Source organism: Setaria italica, chromosome III, assembly GCF_000263155.2.
Source record: "Setaria italica strain Yugu1 chromosome III, Setaria_italica_v2.0, whole genome shotgun sequence".
NCBI lineage: Eukaryota > Viridiplantae > Streptophyta > Magnoliopsida > Poales > Poaceae > Setaria > Setaria italica.
In genome coordinates this window covers 4443921-4464904 of record NC_028452.1, presented here as the reverse complement: position 1 = coordinate 4464904, position 20984 = coordinate 4443921, and the positions used below count along the sequence as shown (strand labels likewise).

At 45.1% G+C, this 20984-nt stretch overlaps 4 protein-coding genes and 1 long non-coding RNA gene across 9 annotated transcripts in view; 1 reads left to right on the top strand and 4 right to left on the bottom strand.

Moving 5' to 3' along the window:
* LOC101759689 (protein argonaute 1B) overlaps window positions 1-6906 on the bottom strand; it is a 39125-nt gene extending 32219 nt beyond the window's left edge. The window contains exon 1 of the mRNA XM_022825114.1: window positions 6423-6906. The gene's annotated coding sequence lies outside the window, so the exon portion shown is untranslated. The remainder of the gene's footprint in view (window positions 1-6422) is intronic.
* On the bottom strand, window positions 159-7040 carry LOC101755782. Of its 4 annotated transcripts, none has more exons than XM_004960513.4 (9): window positions 6905-7040; window positions 4987-5152; window positions 4372-4486; window positions 4216-4283; window positions 3326-3724; window positions 2387-3223; window positions 1306-1518; window positions 820-996; window positions 159-526 (listed from the first exon to the last, which is right to left on the bottom strand). In XM_004960513.4, exons 3-9 carry the CDS (start codon window positions 4463-4465, stop codon window positions 473-475), a joined length of 1842 nt encoding a protein of 613 aa, XP_004960570.1. In that variant the 5' UTR covers window positions 4466-4486; window positions 4987-5152; window positions 6905-7040; the 3' UTR covers window positions 159-472. The 4 variants fall into 4 exon arrangements, with proteins under 4 accessions (XP_004960570.1, XP_004960568.1, XP_004960571.1 ...); XM_004960511.4 differs by lacking the exon at window positions 6905-7040 and adding an exon at window positions 5249-6428; XM_004960514.2 differs by lacking the exon at window positions 4987-5152 and having other exon boundaries at window positions 6905-7032.
* Window positions 7041-12694: 5654 nt separating this feature from the next.
* On the bottom strand, window positions 12695-14798 carry LOC111256705. The gene is made up of 2 exons (XR_002676930.1): window positions 13595-14798; window positions 12695-13235 (listed from the first exon to the last, which is right to left on the bottom strand). It is a non-coding gene; the product is annotated as an uncharacterized LOC111256705 (long non-coding RNA).
* Window positions 14799-14940: 142 nt separating this feature from the next.
* On the top strand, window positions 14941-16108 carry LOC101754558 (protein PHOTOSYSTEM I ASSEMBLY 2, chloroplastic). Its single transcript, XM_004960507.2, has 4 exons — window positions 14941-15278; window positions 15457-15519; window positions 15627-15673; window positions 15785-16108. Exons 1-4 carry the CDS (start codon window positions 15123-15125, stop codon window positions 15870-15872), a joined length of 354 nt encoding a protein of 117 aa, XP_004960564.1. The 5' UTR covers window positions 14941-15122; the 3' UTR covers window positions 15873-16108.
* A 199-nt stretch (window positions 16109-16307) lies between these two features.
* On the bottom strand, window positions 16308-19548 carry LOC101754167 (transcription initiation factor IIA subunit 2). 2 transcript variants are annotated; one of them, XM_004960504.4, is made up of 4 exons: window positions 19304-19542; window positions 18929-19066; window positions 18784-18834; window positions 16308-16750 (listed from the first exon to the last, which is right to left on the bottom strand). In XM_004960504.4, exons 2-4 carry the CDS (start codon window positions 19055-19057, stop codon window positions 16610-16612), a joined length of 321 nt encoding a protein of 106 aa, XP_004960561.1. In that variant the 5' UTR covers window positions 19058-19066; window positions 19304-19542; the 3' UTR covers window positions 16308-16609. The 2 variants fall into 2 exon arrangements, with proteins under 2 accessions (XP_004960561.1, XP_022680864.1); XM_022825129.1 differs by lacking the exon at window positions 16308-16750 and adding an exon at window positions 16765-17402 and having other exon boundaries at window positions 19304-19548.
* Between the last annotated feature and the right edge of the window lie 1436 nt (window positions 19549-20984).

Genomic DNA, 20984 nt, shown 5'->3' with positions numbered 1-20984 from the left:
CTTTTCCTATCCTAGCATTTCGAAACAACAATAAAGTACCAATTGCTGCCGCTGTGACTCCGCCTTGGGAGACTACGATTTTGATTTGCAGCAACAGTTACCCCTAGCTACGGTCGCATTCAGGACACTGGTAGTAACAAACAACAAGGCTGTGAAACTCAAATTTGACAAGTAACCGGATTTCAGGAAATATCCAAGTAACCAGGTTTCGGGACATCCCGAGTGCTAAAATCTCTTCTTGGCTGCCATGGCAAGGATGGCAAATAATTAATCCTTGCCAAATAATTAAATATACCGGTGTTGACCAACAAATTACACATGTGCTTCTACACACTGTATAACAATAAATCAGTTACAGTTGACCCGTATAGACAAATGTTGTTTGGAATTGTTCTCCAAAGGAGCGTCAGTTCCTTCAGCTACTTCACTAACTCATAATGCTCTTTATTTCAGTTGTTCGGCGATCTGTGTATTAGTCCCAATTGTTGTACAAACTCCAGCTCTCCATGCTTGCCTCCAAACTTCCCTACAGATGCAAACAATGAAACAAGCATATCAGAAACTAACATGCACACAAAAAAATACATGTGGCACACACAGATGGCATGCAAACACAGTTGATTCCATGATGATTCCAAACAGAGTTTGAACCTGCATGCTTGTTTTCTTTATTTTGGGTTCATTACCAGCAGCTACATGCATGGCATATCTATAAACTTCAGGTAACAAAGAGGCTCCAGATACAATAAAAGACGCATCTCTGTTCTTGAAAATATTGCCAATCAGCAGTATCACAGATCTAAACAGAAATGTACATACCATCGGCTCCAAGTCTTCAGAGAATCTAGCTTGATGTGTTGACTCTGGATTTTCTCTCTTTTGAGCACCGCGTGCACTATCTTTTTCTTCATAAAAATCAAAATCATCCAGAATTGATGCTCCCTGAGGATGATCCTTGAAAATTTTCAACATTTGCACACCTTGCAGCAACCCAATCTGCATAACAAGAATGATATTAGATAAAATGATCCAAAATTGTGCGTTAACAGAACAAACGACGAGGGAACTTCTAATGTCTATTTGAGCATTCATAATGGGAAAATCTTAAGACGAACTTATATTAAACCTGCTAGTATCCTGCTTCAAAACATATTAGTTAATGCCTTAACTGTAGGATCACTAAATAACCCACTTTGTTTTAATATAAAAGATTTCTTTAGCTTCGATGTCCTCCAGTGAGTCTATAAAAGTAAATAACTTCATTTTTAACCTATTGTTTTTCTTATAACAGATTTGGGATGGTACCTCCTGAGTGTCCCTACTAAATGTAACTGGTCTGTTATCATTGTATTCAAGAATTATATGCCTGAACAGCCGATTTGGAATGTCCTTTATAATATGCCATATTATAGGGAAAAAACCACTCCATCTATCGTCTTTCCAAAAATCCATGGTCTTCTTGAAATCAACAGGGCCTAACATTTCAGCCAACCCTACAAACTGTCCGCTGGTGTTAACCTGAAAAAGGAAACATGAGGAACATGAGTGCATTGAAATTTCAAGTTTCTACAATAGCCAGGGAACTGCTTCAGTCAAGTTTCGAAAAGAAATCCACTGGATTAGATAAATGTATTCTTAATTGAAAAAACATTACTTATTCTATTGGCAGGCATATCTTGACCAGAATCAGGTTAAAACTGTCCTCTATGGAAATCAATTACACATTTAAAACAATGAAACACTTAATACAGAAACAAAAACAAGTAAACAGCAGAAATCACGAAAAATCATCAAAATATAGCATGCAGCAATTTTTTTATGCTAGGAAATAGCAAATAGGCAACTACATTCACTTTTTCTTTAATTAGTCCTCTTTTTTTTTGAGGAAATTAGAACTCAAATCACACAGGTAAAGAAGCAAGCATCACCACATACATGTGTTGACCAAGTCAGTGTTCATGATCAGGTGTTCATTACAACATTTTGAGTTGTTTATGTGAAAAATAAATCCTAAAACAAAGGAGGCTGAAATGTTTATCTAAAGAAGCCTTTAGTAAGGTGCAAATTCAAATGAATAAAAAACCCTGAAGTAGGCTGTCTATTGAAGCTGGATCCAGGGTTTCTATCACTAGTCATTTACAACCATTCATCTAAAACTTTGTAACTTAAGACAAAACCACTTGAATACCCTTTTAGAAAACCAGTGATGTCTCACTTAACTATCTTGCTCAAACATTGATCTTATCAGATACTAGGACCACTGACCTCCCAAAAAATACAAGGAAGAATAGTCTTTGCTGCTATAATATAAACTGTCATTTACTTGTGCTGTTATGAACAGGCAAGAAGATAAATAATTAGAAGGAAGCATTTGATCCTTACTTACCGAGAAGAATAGGAACACAGGACACTTTTCCCCATTCTCTTTCATTAAAATTTGAGCATCATGGTAAGCAGCATCCAGCTTATTGTTCCCGTTTGGTGTACTTGCCCAAACATTGTATTTGATACCTTTATGAATATCATCTTCACTATATGATTTTATCATGAAAAACTTGGCCTGTTTATACTGAACTGAAAAGTCCGATCTATTGAATTGTTCCCTACAGACCAATGGACTCATGATATCTTTCACAGGGGATGATGCTGAAGCATCATTCAATTTATTTGCTCTTGGCCCACGAACTTGGTCCATTACAGCCTCTGGATTTCTGCAGCGATTATCTTTCATATTGGTCCTATAGTGGTCACTACTGTTTGCAACTCTGTTGACCATCCTAGGTTTTATAAAAGCATGTTTGCTTGTGGTAACTTTGGCTTGCTCATTGGTATTAATCCTGGAAAAATTTTGTCTTGAATGACCATTCCGATGAGAAGCACCTTGCCGGTACCTTGATGGCGCATGTGGCCCAACATCATGGCACCAATGACCAGAGCACGAAGGGATCTTATCTCGGTAGCGCCAATTTGGAGAAAGTGACGGGATCTCATCACCATACTCATATCTTCTTGAGAACAATGGGGTTTGAGGACCATAGTGCCATTGGCTTGAGCGTGAAGGTGCATACTTCTTACTAGACAAAGAAGGGATCTCATCGCCATACTGCAGCCCTCTTGGTAGCGAAGGGCCTCCATCATCAAAGCACCATTGACGTGAAACAGGATTGATATCATCTACATAGTGGTGTCCTCTGGCATAATCGACCATCTGTTTCAACGATAACTTGTCACGATGAAATATTTCCATACAGAAAAAGGTTAGCTGTTATGCATGCATCAGACCACAAGTCACCATTTTAGTAGTCAGAATGATAAAAAGATATACCTCATTGCAATGTCCTGCAGATTGACCGTTGTGGCTTGAAAAGGCAGTAACTCGGCCTGATCTTCTGTAACAATGTTCTGAATGATCTAAACCATAATCGAGTTCAACTTCTCGATGTTTTCTCACGTGAGAAGCAGTAGTAGGATATGAAGAAAAATAATCTGGCCTTGCACTGAGGGTGTTGATTTTGGTTCTCATTTTCCCCAATGCATGCCCTAATGCATCTGGGCTACTTGGTGCTGCTTCTAATGCAGAAGATTTTTCACAAGAACAGCTTGAAGTAGGAAGACATGACTTCTGCCTATGATATTCTCTTCCCAGTGGCGATGGATCCTCAGAATATGCATGTGATCTAAGGTCAGTAACATAGTTGGACTCCACAGGCCGTGCTTGATAATCCTGACAAGGGGGGATTTGTTCAAGCAGAGTGAAAGAGAGCTTAATATGGATCCAGAGAGCTTTATCCAAAAATTGCGTAACTGAATTAAAAACATACATTTCTTGACACATAGTGCCAGAGTAACAATTTCATTCGCTGACCTATCTAAACTACAGGTATTGGCTGGGTAGTCAGTAGTCTGGACATATGACATAGAAAATGCAATTATTAAGGCAAGATAGTCAACAAGCGAACATACATTTCACGTGCGAAAGTAACTGCTTATGGTTTTTCTTAAAACAAACTGATATTTTGAGCTCATGCAAACAAGTTGGAATGTCCGAACCCACTTCGAACTAATTTAGTAAATGTTTTATTCGGTTTTATTGCTGAATTATTTGGCATGTAAAGCACTAATTGTTTATCAATTATAATTTGTATGGTTAAACAAGATATCATAAGGGTGTTGGAAAAAACGAAAGGATGAATGTTATCAAGAGAAAGCCTGTACCACACACGACAAATCCCTTTTTGCCTGAGATAGCAACTGGCCATGTTCCTCAAACTTCATATTGCCCCCTACAGAATTGGCTGGAAAATAAACACAGATCCAACGTAACCTTGCTCATTTAGAATTTGGTTTTCTGGAAAGTACCAGGACACATACATAATTGATACGAAGAACCCAAATCTTGTTCGAAAACCACATCATTTCTAATGGAAGTACAAGGACCATTTTTTGCTTCTGTTTCCCCTTCCATTTCTGGTGGATTAAAAACTTCCTGCATCCGTCAAGCAAAAGACATGAAATAAATGTGAGAAGCGACAAATAAAATGGCTAGTCCAGATTGTGCTACTATTTCTCAATGATCAGAGACAAAATTTAAGGTCAAAATATTAATATTTCATAAGCTGAAGTCAGGGCCCCTTTGGTAGAGCTCCGGCTCCTGCTCCCCTGGTGGAGCAGGAGCAGTTCCTTAAATCGTTTGGCAATATGCAAAAGAAAAGATTGAGACAAGTACCACAGGTATGATTGAACCGCGCAAATCAAACTGGAAGCACTTCTGCAAATTTGCTAACAGATGATAGAAAAGATCAAACAAAACTCATGCATTGCAGCACAGGTTGATTACAAACAAGAACTGCTGCACAGGGATTAGCACAAGCACGCACTGATCGACACAATCAATTCTAACAACTAAAAATGACAGATCTGGGCATGGTTGAAAAACGGTGGCACATGAACAGATAGGGCATGAACTTGAGCATCAGTGGGACCTACCAGAAGAAGAAGGCAGCAACAGGTGTGGATGACTCAGGTCTCAGGCAGGATCGGCTACCTGTTCCGGTGCTGGGCGGCTTGCAGTCAGTTTCCATGCAGGGAGGTGAAAGGAGGACATCAGGATCCGGCGGCGACCAGGTGGACACAGCAGGGGGGTGTCAAGATCCTGCAGGCAGGGAAGGCGGGGGGAGGGCGATGGAGGTCAGGATCCCGATAGGTTGGAAAAGCAATGCAGGGGCAGGTTGGGGAGGTGACGCCAAACCATAGCCGCCTCTGTGTGGAAGATTTGAAACCACAGGTACGTGGAGTGCTGAGATAGGTGTGAGGGGGAAACGAAGGGAGATGCCGATGGGGGGCAGGTCATTTCCGCTACGAGCCTTCTAGTACAAATTACAAGAGCTCGGAAGCGCTTCCCCTGCTCCTCCAGTGTAGCAGCTTGTATGTTTGAAGTTTGGTAGAGCCCCTCAAGAAGCAACATGATGAGCAGAGCTGAAGCTCTAACAAAAGGGGTCTCAATGTTGCCGCAGAGGATGGCCAGTTTTTTTCCTCCCAAAGCTGTCCATGCACATGCATTCCATGCAATTGCTACTCCTGTGGTTGCGGCCATATACCTGATTTCCTATGCAGAATCCACCAGATGTTTTATCCAAAAAAAGGCAAGGTTTCAGTCAACAAAATATAATATCCGCGGATTCCATAAAATGGATCACTAAGGTGACTTTTCCCTCAAAATCCATGCATCAAATATATCTAATGTGCTATGGAAGTTTTTTGTACCCACAAAAAAGCTACTTGCTGGCCCTTAAGTTGTTATGACTGCCTAAATAAATTTCCTTTGTGGGTTTACGCGGTTATCTGTTATCTGGAGTGCGGAGCTAGAGAATTATGAGAGGGAAATGGAAAGACACGGGTTGGGGATTGTTTTAATACCGTTGACTGCAGAGCCCATCACTCCACTGGTCAGTGAGGCAGGGAGGATGGACAAACCTCAAGACATGACAAATATAACAGTTACTAGCAAATAAGTAGCCCTTTATTAAAAGGCGTCTTTTGTTTGGTCTTTTAATAAAATATAAATGCAGTAAGTGTAACAGATTCTCCTACATGGCCAACTTTTATGTAAAAAGAACATTTCTTATTTAATAAAATAATACGCAGCTGCCTATTCAAGAAACTTTTATGTAAAACTCCAAATTGTATTACCCGTAGGAAACCAGTTATGCATTCTCTTCGTATTGCAAGTTAGGGCAGAAAAGGACATGAAATTCATACTTGCCCTTTATGATGTGCCCTGTCTACATAGACACCAATACACCAATGCATGCCAAAATAGAATTAAAAAAAAAAAGCAAAATGTAACCCAACAGATACATTAGGGTTTTGGGTGTTCGATTCTGCGCAGCGGGAAGGGAAGGGAAGGGAATGAGCGGGTATACCCCTGTCGGATGCTCGTCGCCGGCGAAGCGCCCGGCGAAACTGGCAAGGGCGGCGCCAATCGCCCTGTCGCCGCCGCTAGGAAAGGAAGGCAGAGAGACGGGAAGGCGTGGGAGAGGAGAAAGAAGCCCGAAGGTCTAACCGTGCACCCCCGCTAAAATTTCTTTCTCCCAAATGTCATCCCGCTAAAAAAAAAAATTCCTCCCAAATGTCATCACGGTAGATTTCCAATAATAAACTTCCCAATGCTTCAAAACTGGCCACATCAGCAACATCAGCACGTGGACCCTCTGGCCACGTCAGCACGTGGACCCCTCTGTTGGGAAAAGAAGAAACAAGCTTTGCAGCAGCCCACGGCTATGGAAGCGACAGGGAGTGGCGGGAGCGCAAGGGATCGTCGCCGTTGAGGGAGGGCGCGCGAGATTGGCAGCTGCATCGTCGTGCACCGTGCTGGACCTGACGCAAGGCAGTTGGGGGAGATTACCTGCAGATCAGACGGGGGAGGCAGGGATGCAAGATCTCGCAGGGGAGGCGGACGGGGTGCAAAGCGGCCAGGGGAGACGGCGCTAGCGCGGATAGAGAAGGTCGCCGCCGAAGGGGACCTCCTGGCGCCGGCGAGGAAGCTCCTTGCGCCCGGAGGAGAAGAGGGGCCCGAAGGGGTGGTCGCCGGGGAGGGGCGGCCGGCTCGAGGGGAGGCGAAGGAGAGCGCCGCCGGCTCGATGGGAGGCGGAGGAGGGGCGCCGCCGGCGTGGCTCGTCGCGCCGCCGGAGGGCAGGGCCGGACGCCGCCGCCGGAACCCTGGTTGCGGCGTGCGGCAGGCGGAGAGGCGGCGTCGGGGGGAACTGACCGAGAGGAGGCGTCGGGGAAGAGAAAAATAGAGCGCGCGGGCGCGGGGAAGGACCGGTCCCCCGCGCGGGGCACCGGAGGTGGTTTTAGCGTCTGCTTAATGTTACGAGAACGATAGGAGAGCTAATTTTAATTTTAAGAGAGTTTTTGAAGTTGCTCTTAGAGCCACACCACCGAACGGTTGGGCATGGCGTATGAGAGCACGGATTTTTTAATTTAATCTTTTAAATCTAAATTTTTAATAATAATCTAAACTAGTCATTTTGGTCACGACAAATACTTGAGTCGCACCATCTAATTTGGCATGACTGGTTGCTAACTGACAAGTTGGGTCCAGTTACTCCGAGCGTGACGTCACGACTGAGCTTTTCCGGCAACGGCCACCAACCGGGATGTGTCAGGATGTCAGGCTAGTGAGAAGTAAAGGCTAGCGTGCGAGATAGAAAATATGTGTCCATGAAACACTAGAGGAGGCTTGGTAGGCCAAGCGGTGTTGTAGGCGACAGCGCTAAGGGCAGATGGATCCGGGGAAGAGAAGACCAAGGTGACGCGGGGAGGTCAGGTGGCGTTGTGGGCGAGGAACTCGAGTTCCACCGGCCACACGAGGTCCTCTGGCGGGGTAAACTCCTTCAATCGGGTGAGCTCCAATGTCGGGACGAATTCATTCTGCGGGGCGAGCTTCCTCCGTCCCTTAGCGGCTGCGCTTGCGTCGACGCGAGCTGGAAACGATAGCAAGGTGGGCTGGATAATAAGGCACGGGTGACAGATAAAATATATAGGCATGACGCTATTAAAAAGAAAAAGAATAGCACGGAGTTTCAGTGGATTAACTATGTTAAAAATTCATCTCTGGATCAAAAGAATTAGAATAGACTAATCTCCCAATCAAATACAAAGTCAGTCAGTGCAAGAAACTAGTGGTTCTGTTATTCAATACCGATACGATAATATCTCTCTAACGATAAGGGATCAATTCATGCTAACAGTGACTTGAGGATACAACAAAGTCATTTAGAGCTTAAAAAGACAATTGTGAGCAGGTCATGATGTATTTTAAGTTTTATGCCATGAAATTCAAAAGCAAAGCCAGACATGTTGCCACACGAGAATAGTCTCATATACCACCTATGCCTATGTGGGTCGGTCATTAGAATCAGAAGTAGACTTTGCAATCGACATATGTAGAGGAGAGTTGATATGGGTCACCCGCACATTGCATGATATTTGGGTTGAACAACAGGACTACGACTTTTAGAGTATGACGCTTCACTTAGATAAACTTGTCGGACCAGTGACATGTCACACAAAATTCTCATCAATTTAGATAAGAGACTAAAATTAGAGATAAGATTGTATTCTATGATAGATCCTAAATAGTATATAATATTTACCCATAGCAACGCACGAGCATATTTGCTAGTAATTACTTATGGGCAATGTTCTGGTCAAGCTCTCGCTTTTGAATTGCAGAATGTCGCTTGCTTGCAACAGTGGCTCTACTATTCATAGCAATATTTTATTTCCCTGTACTTCGTCAATATTTTCATTGTGCTTGAGATGATTTTTGATATGTGGCCGATGCATGCATGGTAACATGACAGTTCTAGGATTAGAGCAACTCCAAGAGTTCCAAAAAAAAAATTTAGAGTTGCTCTTAGTGGTTAATTAACTTAGCCTTGCAGGAGTTCTTGGCTGCTTTAACTAGCAAGTCTAGTTTTTCCTCACATGATTAATTGGAAGCTGGCGTGCAGCCTTTTGGAGCTTAATCATTTTGCTTCCCATTGCTACTTGGAATATAATGACAATCATTCTAGCTTATATAATCGAATCCTCAACTAACAAACCGAATAGTAAATCTCCTAACTAATCTCTTACAAAATATCAAAACAACCGAATAGCAAATCTCCTAACTAATCTCACGAACAAATCCAATCTGCTACTGCGAACGGAAGAAGCTCTCGGAGCCGAGCCTAGTTGTCAGCTTATTTTTTTATCTAAATTGCTTTAACTCCTCTTAAGAGATAAGTAAAAGACCAAACTGCCTCTCCACCTTCCTTAGGAAAAGTATTTAAAGTAGGAGTGAGGGATAGAATACAAAAATACATTTTCAACTATCATTTAGCTGGAGGATCAAACATAGCTAGCTAAACTTTAGCTAACTAAAACAAAATTCCTAAACTTTAGCTAGCTAAACTTTAGTGGATGGATCCAAACACAACCTAAGTCGATGGAAGGTGATGCTGGACATAACACATGCGTATAACAATCCAAAGATAAAAAAAATAAACTGTACTTATCTCTTGACAAGAGTCAAAGCAATTTACATATATACACACACGCGCATATGGTGTCATTTTATTAATATATTGAGATTCATAGTTCGTACGTACATATATGTTTATATATATATATATATATTTATAAGAAAAGTACTAGTCATTAATACTATCGCAACTACATGCAAAACAAAATATTTTCTTGGATGCAGCTCTATGCGTACAATGAGCCTAGCATTTTGTTTAATCATTGGTACTAGTGCTACTGCATGGTCATCATCACATGCATGAACTTGGCAATTGGCACTGCCTTTTTGCCTCGGAAGCCGGTGTCGGTACTATGACACTATGACTAGAGTACAGAGCGAGCGGCTAGCGTGTCGAGGTGGTTGTGCCACGACTGGAGTCACGCCACAGCACGTGGCGCGACCGTTCCATGTCAGCATACGTTTGGTCATGCCAAACTAGATGGCGCGACTCAAGTATTTGTCGCGCCAAAATATTTAGCGCGACCAAAAAGGCTAGTTCTGAAAAATTAGTTCGATACAGATTATTATTAAAAATTTAGATTTAAAAGGGTTAAAATAAAAAAATCAAGAGCACGAGGTTTTGCTTAATAACTTACGTCAGTGCACCCTATATATGACGTCAGGTTCGAGCCCGGTCACTGACAGGTGGGGCCAGTGACCCTCCTCTTCCACCTCGTCTCCTCGGCGACCGCTTAAGTGGAATCCAAGCATTTTTTGGTGCATGGTACTACCACAGGTTCTGATCCGCACTATGATTATGATACATGGGTTCTAATAGTATACAACATTTGACCAAAATAACTTATAATAGTTTCCACATATGGGATAGGTAACCTTAAAACTCTGGTTATGACCCATAGTACGAAAAACATGCATGGCTACCAGTTCTACAGTAAATATTGTGTATTTATTCGTAAGAAATCTATAAGTCTCTCTCCATAGAAAGGTTCATCAAATAGAAAAAAGAGCACTCCTCTACCTTAACATGTTGATTGGTACAACTGTACATCTTATCTAAATTTACAAGTCCCTCACCATCAACCGCTAATCTAGGAACCTGATTAGGTTCTCTTTTCTTCCTAAATACTGATCAACCCTCCTCATGCCTAGCAACCACAAAATGCAATGCATGTGACTAACATGTCAAGAGCTTGGGAGGCGGGTCTTGTCGTTGCTCATGCAATTCTATTATAAAATATATAGTATAGGAATGGAATGTAAAAAGATATATGATGTGGCAAAATATATTAACAGTAAAAAAAGGCACCTACTACTGAAAATAGCCTCTAGCACCTCCACATCAACATCACCGACAAATAATAATCACGAGATCGCAACATAAAGTACACAAATAGAAAAAGGGGTAAAGAACTCGTCGAAAATAGCAACATTTCGTCACAAGCCATAGGTAAATCAACGGACCCCTTCCTAGCCACATAGATCTACACCAAACATAACATCCGTCGAGAATCCTAGCATCGAGCCGCATAAATCAATTCAACAACACCGAAACACAAAACCTATATGTGGAAAACAACAATATATCACAGAACTCCCTCCTACCCATAAAAGTTGAGATAAGATGGATCGATCCCCTTCACCATTGCCTGTAATCCGTCGTAGGAAACCGAATCCCCCTCGAAGCACGATAAATTGAGTATGCATTAAGCTAGATCCTTTGAAGAGGATCCAAAGCCACCGCATCTACCCTTAAATCTCCACTCTATGAACACGAGAAAAGCATATCTGGATCGTACCTCCACGTGGACGATGACGCCGACAACGTTGACGACGGAATGCTGGTGGAGCATACGAAACAGACGAAGGTGAGGATGCTAAAAACATTGTACTTCTATGGTGAGTTGGTGACTCTTTTTTTAAGATAAATTGCCTACTTTGTAATAATACTTGCAAGTTAGGCTTGACAATTCGACTGGATCCAACAACAGGTTGGAGCATTCAACTGATGATTTGGTGTCAGTTATTAGCACGAACAGGCTGCATGCAGAATTTCGTGCTCCTTGCATACATGCATGACATAGAGACCAGTGCAATGACATGGACAGGCCTGCATGCCACTCTGCATCCTCAGCTAGATGTGTAGCTGAAATGGGCTCTTGGACCACTCGAGTGCGTAAACAGGAGAGGCTCGCAACTGGACCAAGCTCCTGGTGGAAGTGGAACACATATGAATGTATAAACCTTTTTTAAAAATTTTTTTTTGCCAAGCATCAAGCACGCATAGGGAATTTTTACATAGGTAATATATCTGTGTTGCTGTGCACACATTTGCTTCACTTCGGCATCTCATCAAACCAAAAAAAATTAGTACAACCTTACAACCTAGACAACATGTGAAGATCGTAGCTGCTAATCGTGCGCGGCCGTGAACACGCCGGCGAGGAGCATCGCGGCCATGAGGAACGGCGCGCCGCTCGCCTCGGACACGGCCTACAGCAGGATCAGCGCTGGCACGGCCAGCGCCATGCACGCGACCCAAGGCCCCTCACCAGCGCCCTCGCCGTGGTGCCGACGGGCGCCGGCGCCTCCGTCGTGGCTGGGATGGTGAGGACGACGACGTGGGGGCCCTGTGGCGGCGGTGGCGCCGCAGTAGCGCCGTCCCGGACGGCGACGGCGCACGGGATGTTCACGGCGACGTGCCCCGGCTTCGGCTGATTTTCTGCCGAGGCGCCGGTGGAGAAGGGAGCCGGGAGGGGCGGCATGTTCTTCCTCCGGCCTGGCGAAGCGAGAGGAGTAGGCGCGTGGCGGAGATGGGTAGGAGCAGGCGGCGCCGGCGGATACTTGTACAGGTCTGTGGGTCGGTGCTCCGTCGACTCGAGCCGGAATCGAAAAACCAGACGCCGACGAAAGCGAGTTCCTTCCCTCATCGCTGGCTCAACTCGGACAGTCGGACGCGCAGATTCACAAGAAGTCAAGAACAGTGCAGATCGATCACCGCATTGCTTCGCAATTTCCGATCACAAAATTCTACCAGGTATCCAAAACTACTGAATCGAATACCATGGCATGATCAGCAACTTATTACTGTAGAAAAACTTTAGCCTTGTTTAGGCTTTCAGCCAGCTTCTCGCTCCCGGAAGACGAAAGTTGAGGCAAACGGCAAACTTTCGAACCTAGCTTTTTGTGAACCAAAAGTTCTAACTTTCCACGATACAATGGAAAGCTTGAAAGGAGGGAAAAATGAGCTTCTGGCAGTATTTACCCGTCTGCCATCGGTAAAGTACCGAAACGGTACGTTTCTTTTTCCTCCCTCCGCCCTTGTCGTCCTCCCTCCGCACTGCATCGGGCCGCCGCCCTCCTCCCTCCACCCGGCCCCTGCTCGTCGCCTGGCCTCACCTCATCCTCGTCGCCATCCTCCCTCCACCCCTGCTCATCCTCGTCGCTTGCCGCCCTCCTCCCTCCACACCCCGCGTCGTGCCGCCCTCCATCTGCTCCTCTTCGTCCTCATCGCCAACCGCCGTCCGCCGTCCGCCCTCCGCATCCTACGTTGCGTCGCGCCGCCCTCCCTCTACCCCTGCTCGTCCTCATCGGCGGCCGCTGTCCACCCTCCGCATCGGGCCGTTGCTCATCCAGCTCTGCTCGTCCGGCCTCTGCTCGTCCTCGGAGAAGTTGGGTTGCCAAACGGATCCCAGCTTTCAGAAAGCTAGCATTTCAGGACGAGAAGCTAAAAGTCAGCTTTTGGAAAGCAAAAGCTCAAACAAACTGGACCTAAGGACCTAAGTGTCTAGCAATCAACAAACATTTCCTTTTGCAAAAAAAACAAATATTTCAAAAACAAACAAGCACACGTCGCTCAGCATCTGAAGCCTAAACGAAACATGACTGCTTTACTTGACTGTTTTTCTTTCCACAAGCATCAAGCAGCCTTAGAAATTTTAATTTACAAAGGAACAAACACACATGCTTCAGCATGTCAAGCCTAAACAAACAAAAAACTATAACAACATAAAACTAGCCAATTGTTCTTGGAGCTAGCGCCGAGATAATAGCCAGAGAGCTAACCCTTCACCTCCGTCTGCGCCTGCTCCTCCTCCGCTTCCCGGACGAGGAACAGCGCCGGCGTGAACACGCCGGCGAAGAACACCATGATGAGCTGCACGAACGGGGACGCGCCCCAGACCAGCGCTGCCGCCACCAGCGCCGGCGCGGCCAGCAGCATGTACGCGATCCACAGGTCCTTGACCAGCGCCCTGACGAAGGCACCGACGCGCGTCGGGTTCTTGGGACCGACGACGACGGGCCGCGTGCCGGCGGCGGGGATGTCCACGGCGGCGAAGGAACGCCTCCAAGGATGAGGACGACGGGCGGCGTGACGGCGGTGGCAGGGATGTCGATGGCGACGCGTTCCGGCGGCGGCGGTGGCGCGGGACCGTCAGCTGAAGGGACCCGGCGTGGCCTGGCGCCGGCCGCGGGGCAGGAGGCGAGCTTGGCGCCACCGCAGGTGGAGAAGGGGGGCTTCCGCAAATACTGGATCCAGAAGTATTTACAAAAGGACCTCAAAATCGGATCGCGATTATTTATCGCGATCCAAATCAGGGGTCGTTTTGAAACATTCCTTCCGATATTTTACAAAACACCCCTAAATCGGATCGCGACCAATAATTGCGATCCAAACAAGTTACAAAAGGACCCCGGTTTTGGACCAGGGGCCTTGTCGAAAATGTTCCGGGGGCGGCGCCGGTGAGCAGGCGGCGACCCCGCGCTGTAGCCGCCGGTGACCTCTGCTAGCCCCGTGCCGCCGTGCGCCCCACGCACCGCCATTCCCGCCGCCGATGCTGCGGCACCCCGACGCCGCGGCCGCGCAGGCACCCACCGATGAGCACCGCAAGCCCCCTGTCCCCGTCGCAGCACGCCGGAGGCCCTCGACGTCGCCATCCGCAAGCCCCGACGCCTCCTGGTCCCCACTACGCCGTCTGCAGCCACGACGTGGCACGCCTCCTGTTTCCAATTGGGCACCGGGGACGGGGAAAGCGATGCTGGGTGCTTGGATTCTTGGAGAGGGGATGGAATGATGGATCAATGTGGCATGCGTTGCTGTTGCTAGCGGCTTCTGATTGGAGAGACGAGGGAAGCTGGTTGCTCGTTTTACCGTGAAGGAAAACAAAGGAGGGAGAGCGAGCTGCTGCTGCTGGGCCATCCACGGGCGGCTACGGCAATGGCCGCGGTGCGGTTCGTTCCATCAAATCCCAAGCACCCATCCACATCGCGGCTTTGAGGAAGCCTATCCTCATCGTATGGTGGCCATACAAACTCACACAGAAGAGGGACCAGACACAAAAATGCTGTAGAGTTTCCAGTTTGTGCTGGTAGCAAGCTAGACAAAAAGAAAGAGAAAAAAAACTATACGTATTTGACTCCGTGGCTAGAGAAAATTCGCAGTCGCTTTCTTCCTTGCTTGCTGGCTTTAGCTTTTTGCTGCAGGTTGCTCCATCTCGCCATCTGTGTGCGTTGTGTTGTGATTGGAACCAACTGAATATAATCTTCAGAAGCCAAAGAAGATCTGAGCTTGCTGTTGAGGCTAGCAATTACCATGGAGCTCGCCATTGCCACCGCCAGCAGCAGCTTGGTCACCGGCTTGAGGTGCAGGACGACAGGCTCTGCTGCCGTCGCATGGCCAGGGAGGACTTCCACGGCCAGGCTATGCAGGAGGAGGGCGATGCCATCCAAGCGTGGAGCCAGGCTGATGGTATCGCAGATTTCACAAGCATCATGTGACCCATATCGTCAGCTGCATATGATTATTTATTTTCTTCAATTGAATCTCTGCTCTTTGCCTATACATATCTACTCCAGGTCACCTGTGCTCCTACCTGTCTCACTGTCTGGATTGAAAGATGCAGAGAGTGATTCTTTTACCCTTGCAGGTCTCTGCAGCAGGTTGCAAGACATGCAAAGGAAAGGGTGCAGTAGAGTGCCCAGGGTGCAAGGTACTCCTATCCTATGCATGATCCAGTTCGATGAATATGCTACCATTAATTTTTTCCTTTTGACGTTCTCTAACTTTCCAAAAATGGAACTGGCTGATGTGATGCAGGGGACCGGCAAGAACAAGAAGAACGGCAACATTTTCGAGAGATGGAAGTAGGACCCATCCATTATGCATTGCATTCTACTGCATATGTTTGTTAATACGTGTACCGGATTTAAGAGGAATCAGTCGGTCATATGTGTGTATCCTGATTGTTTCTTCAGGTGTTTCGAGTGCCAAGGATTTGGGCTCAAGAGCTGCCCCAGCTGCGGCAAAGGAGGCCTCACACCCGAGCAGAGGGGGGAGAGATGAGTGAGATGTTGAAAATGCGAGCATTCAGAATTTCAGATTCAGCCTTGCACATTCAGACAGTGAATGCTCTTCCCTACAGCCACTTACTATAAAATCTGGCCGAGTCTGTAATCGTTGCCAACTATTGTGGTAGCTGTGTGTCAGGCTGTGCCATTGTTAGCCAGGTCAGATGATGGTGAACAGATATAAACTTGCTTGAAATACTGTATATATGGAATGCAGTGCTGTTACATCTTTTCTGAAGTACGTATACTCCTTTCATGTGAAGAATACATCTCAATCTGGTTTGGTTTCCTTCTCCCTGTCCCTCTCATCTCACATCTCCGTTTTTCCTTGCTAACAAATAACAAGCAAAGGAGTTGTACAGAACCAAAAGTAATGGATGGAATCCTCTTCAGCAGGCGAGCAAAGCATGATGATTCCGCACAACGTCAACCAGCTACTACTATTCATTGCAAGTCATTTGATGAATTAGAGTGCCATATTATCAACAACACATAAATCCAAGCACAGACGAAAATTGTTACACGGGCTACCAACTCAAACAAAAAGGTTTGGAGCTGCTTGCTGTCATACCACGCTGTACCATCCTCTGGTTGGTGGTATAACACCAGCAGATTGTATACAAGATACATCACTAACGGCAATGCAAATGCGGGCGGGAGCCAGGTACAGTAGAGAGCACTGTCGCTGTGGTGCCCAGACAAACCCCACCCACACCACAAGCAGGGGGGGCTCTATTGGCTGAGCAGTTTGGAGTCGCAGGCCACAATCTTCACTTTGCCCACCTGCTCGGTGTTGTCATCGTTCTTGAACTGTGCGTCCGTCAAGATGAAGGTCCACACATTATCGCAGAACCTGTATGTGTGCAGATGGCCCTGGAGATACACAGGACCAGGCATTAGTAACTGTGCAAGGTGGCAGTGCAAATACAAGCACAATGACAAACATGCCAAATGAGGAGAAACCCCGGGCAAACTAGAGCTAATCTTTACACGATTTCCAATAAAATAAGGACCATCAAGTAAAGGGATAAAAAAGTAATATACAGGAATAATTAAAAATGAATTCCCGGAGAGGCAACTCCGGGAAGATACAATAAATTAAGATTAAGTGGTGGGAATCAACGAGCATGTTGCAATAAATAAAAAACTATTTCTTTTTTCCCATTTTTCTTTCTTATAACAAACACAAGAATCAAAACTGGATTACTTTCTTTATATATGAGTCTGACCCTTTCGAATAAAACATCAACAATTGGAACTTGGGTGTTTTGTGGCAAACTGCCAGTATTGCAGTCTGGGAAACATCACAACCATAATGCCCTCTAATGCAATCACCAGAACAACAATTTATACAAGATATCAGTATACACAGGCTTATCAGGATTACGTCCAAAATGACAGAATGGTTAGGGCAAAAAAGTAGCGCTGGACAGTTTCTCAAGTTCCCACCACTTACGGCCACGTAGATGCTGGATCCTAGACTGTACGGCAGGGGACTATGGAAGAATTCCTTCCAAGGGTGCAACTGCAGTGAGGAATATTATGGAAGAAAAAAAAAGGTTTTCTCAGATCCACTCAAGTTTTTATAACCACGTAACATGCAGCAGGAATGATCCCATGGATTCCAACTCCTGCATGCTATCAGCTAAGCCCATAAACAAGGATTGGTAATTATATCCATTAAAATGCCTAATGCAAACAGGGAATTTAGCAATCCAAGTTAGAACATGAATCAACTGAAGCTTGTCCAGGGCAGCAATCGAGAACAGAAGAAATGCCAGGATTGTTGCACGAGCCCTAGGCTTGTCATTTTGGAAATGTGCAAATGGTACGGTTGACCAAGTTATCCACCTATGGAATCTACTGTACCTTGAGACATCCTACAAACATGGGTGAGCAGGGATTGATTCACAGAGGGCGCGGCAGCTGAAATCTAAAAGGCTCTCACAGTTCAGTGACAGCAACATGTGGTGGCTGTGACCTATGATGTCTCCATGACATGTGTAAATCTGCACAGCACCGAGCACCTAGCATGTTTGGTATTTTCAAGCTTGTCAAACCATGTTCTGCTGTAAGAACATGTAATTCATAGGAACAACAGTAGTTTTGTTACTCCATGCTCCAGATTAGCCAAGATTCCAACCTCAATAGTTTTCTATCCGGTTCGACTACAATTTAGACATGGGAAAAGGAAATTCAAATTGCCACTACACTTGCCATTTAAGAGTCAGCTATCTGACTAGACAACAGATGGCATTTGACCCTATTGCTAGTGTAAAGTTTCATTTGTAGAAGAAAAAATGACCAGAACAAAATGTTCACTTATCTACATTCTACTATCCACTTTTTGCATACAAGGTTATTGATGCGATGCCAATTAAGCAAACTGAAATTGTGCTTCAAAAGGCTCTCATGTAGCTGTGCCCATATGCCATATTCACACCTTGCCAGCATTCGCTATCCTTTTCCATAAATTCTACAGTTCCCTTACTTATGCAGTATTGTCAAGAACTCGGAGCATCAGATGCAAGGCAGACTCCAAGTGCAATTTCAAAATTACCAATAGCGATTACCGAGTAGAGTCCTTAGTATGTGAAGGGGAAAATTGAAGGCATTCCTTTACCAAGATGTGGGCACAAAATATAGGTATCTAATTTATCGAGCATGTTAACCATGAGTCTGGAATTAATAACAACAGCATTAGGGAACAGCTGCACTGGTCCAATTGGATGGGGCCATTAGCTTTCCGATGTTGTGTCACACACAATACAAGTCTGTAATCCAATTTCTAAATGACATGAACAGGGGCTGCCATCTCGTCGTTCCCTCACAACCCAAGAGGAACAAGTGAAGTTGTGCACACTAGACGATCTACTTGATATAACATCGCTAGAGCATGAACATACCTTGATGTTAACCTTGCTCTTCACCTGGTTCTCCAGAGCATCCGTCATAGACTAAAAGAGGCACAGAAAAGCAAAGGTCATAGGTTTCCCGCAGGAGACTAGACAGGAATAACATGATCCACAGGCAAGGAGGTGTGCGTTTCACCTTGTCAAACTGGACAAGGACCTGAATGGCGAGCTCCGGGCTGAGGGTGCCGCTGGAGACCATCTCGTCGAGCGTCTCGGTGAGGCACATGCCGATGGTGGACCTCCGGTAGAGCTCGAAGGTGGCCATGGCCGCCGCCTGCAAGAGCAACGAGCGCAAACCTCAGAAGAGAAGCGGAGACTCCTTTCCCCTTTTGGAGTTTTGGTGCGGGCGAATTCACCGGGGGACTGGACGGATTGGTGTGAGGCGGAAGGAATTTACGAAATTCGGGCGCCACCCTCACCTCACGCTCTCACGAGTCGCAGCGAAAGGAAATATAGGAGGGAGCAATCCATCGCGGGGAGCAAAGCAGGTAGGCAAGCTAGGGTTCCTTACCAACAACGGATGACGAGATCAACCCGAGCTGCGCAGAGATGGATCTCCGCCCCACGCCGGCTCCGAAACAGGAGAGGAGGATGGCGACGCGGGAGGTCGGGATGGAAGGGGAAGGGGTGGCTGGATCTCGTCGGAGCGGCGGCGGGGCAGTAACCGAAGAGAGGAATGGAAGGGTGCGAGGGGGAAGGAAGGAATGAAGGGAGGGAGTCCAGTAGTCGAGTCAGCGGGGGGTCTACAATGCCAAATCCATATCCACCGCTTATAAAGGTTGCCCTGCCCAACATCCAAAAACAACCGTAGAGTTTCTCCTGCTACAGCAGAGATGGACTCTCTTCTCCAACGTGTCACGGGGCTCTCCTGCTTAAATTTGCCACTTCGTCAGATCAGCTCATACGCACAGGTAAATGATTCATTTCAAGCTCAGTCATCCAAGAGAGAGCATAATTTCATTTGGTCATTTGACTCAGAAAGAAGTTTGTACGGCCGCACCCCCGATTGGCTTGCGTATTCGTAATATTTACTACCCTTCACTTTGGCTGCGATTTAAAACTTTAAGGCGATTGATTGGGGATTTAAATGGGTGACTGAAGGTAACGGGTCTACTTTTAAATGTGATATTTACTACTCCACCTTTGTTCACAAATTTTTATATCTTTTTTACATATTAGCCTCTTGCTATTTAGTTTTCGACGAGCATTTTTAATTCGGACATGCGTTCTGTGTAAGTATATATATTGTTCATGTTTTATTTTGAGGAACTACTTTCTCATATGACCAATACTAAGTTCATTAGAGCGTTGACATGACCTCCAATGTACCACTTAGATTATTACAAAATATTTAGGAAAAATACTTCAAATAAAAAGAGCTGTATATTATAGAGGTGGGTAATCGACAGATGGTTCGTGGTCACTCCTTCAGTTCACTGGTTGAAAGTTTAATTAGTTTCCATGAGTTTTGGTTACTTAATGGCTTCGAGAAAAGAAAACCTGCATCCCTAATAATGAAAGTGTGCTTCATATTAACCTTATATTATCAATCGTAAGAGTTTTTAACTATGGCAGCTTTGGTGCTGAAAGCTACAAAATTAATGTTTGAATTAGGACAAACACAAAACGATTTATTTTCATGATTGAAGGAGGTATGGTTTTGATTGTCATGTGTTTGATGCTTATTTACAAGAAAGAACCGTGTTGTAATGAATGAGGAAGATACCAAAGGTCACGAGATGGTACAGAGAAGACAACAAATTATAATATTAGTGAGGACATGTTCACATGGTTGTGTGTTGCGTGTATTCGTCTTTTACCTAAAAAAGCCGATGCATGAGAAAAAAAAAGAATGTGCATGCTTTGCTTAGGATAAAAATGTCTTGGTCGTTAGAAATATTGTAGTTTTGTTTAAATCCATTACCATCTACTCCCTCCGTCCCAAATTACTATTCGTTTTAGTTTTTCTTGATACATAATTTTTGCTACGTATCTAGATATACATATATCTAGCTTCATAGCAAAAGTTATGTATTTATAAAAGTAAAAAAGAATAGTAATTTAGAACGGAGGTAGTATATACACGACTCGTTTAAACTGGATTATACTTCACCCAATGCATCGATAAAATTTACTTGTTTGCAGCTAACTTGATGATGAAACGCCGCCGTCGTGAGGACCAAGTTGCTGTA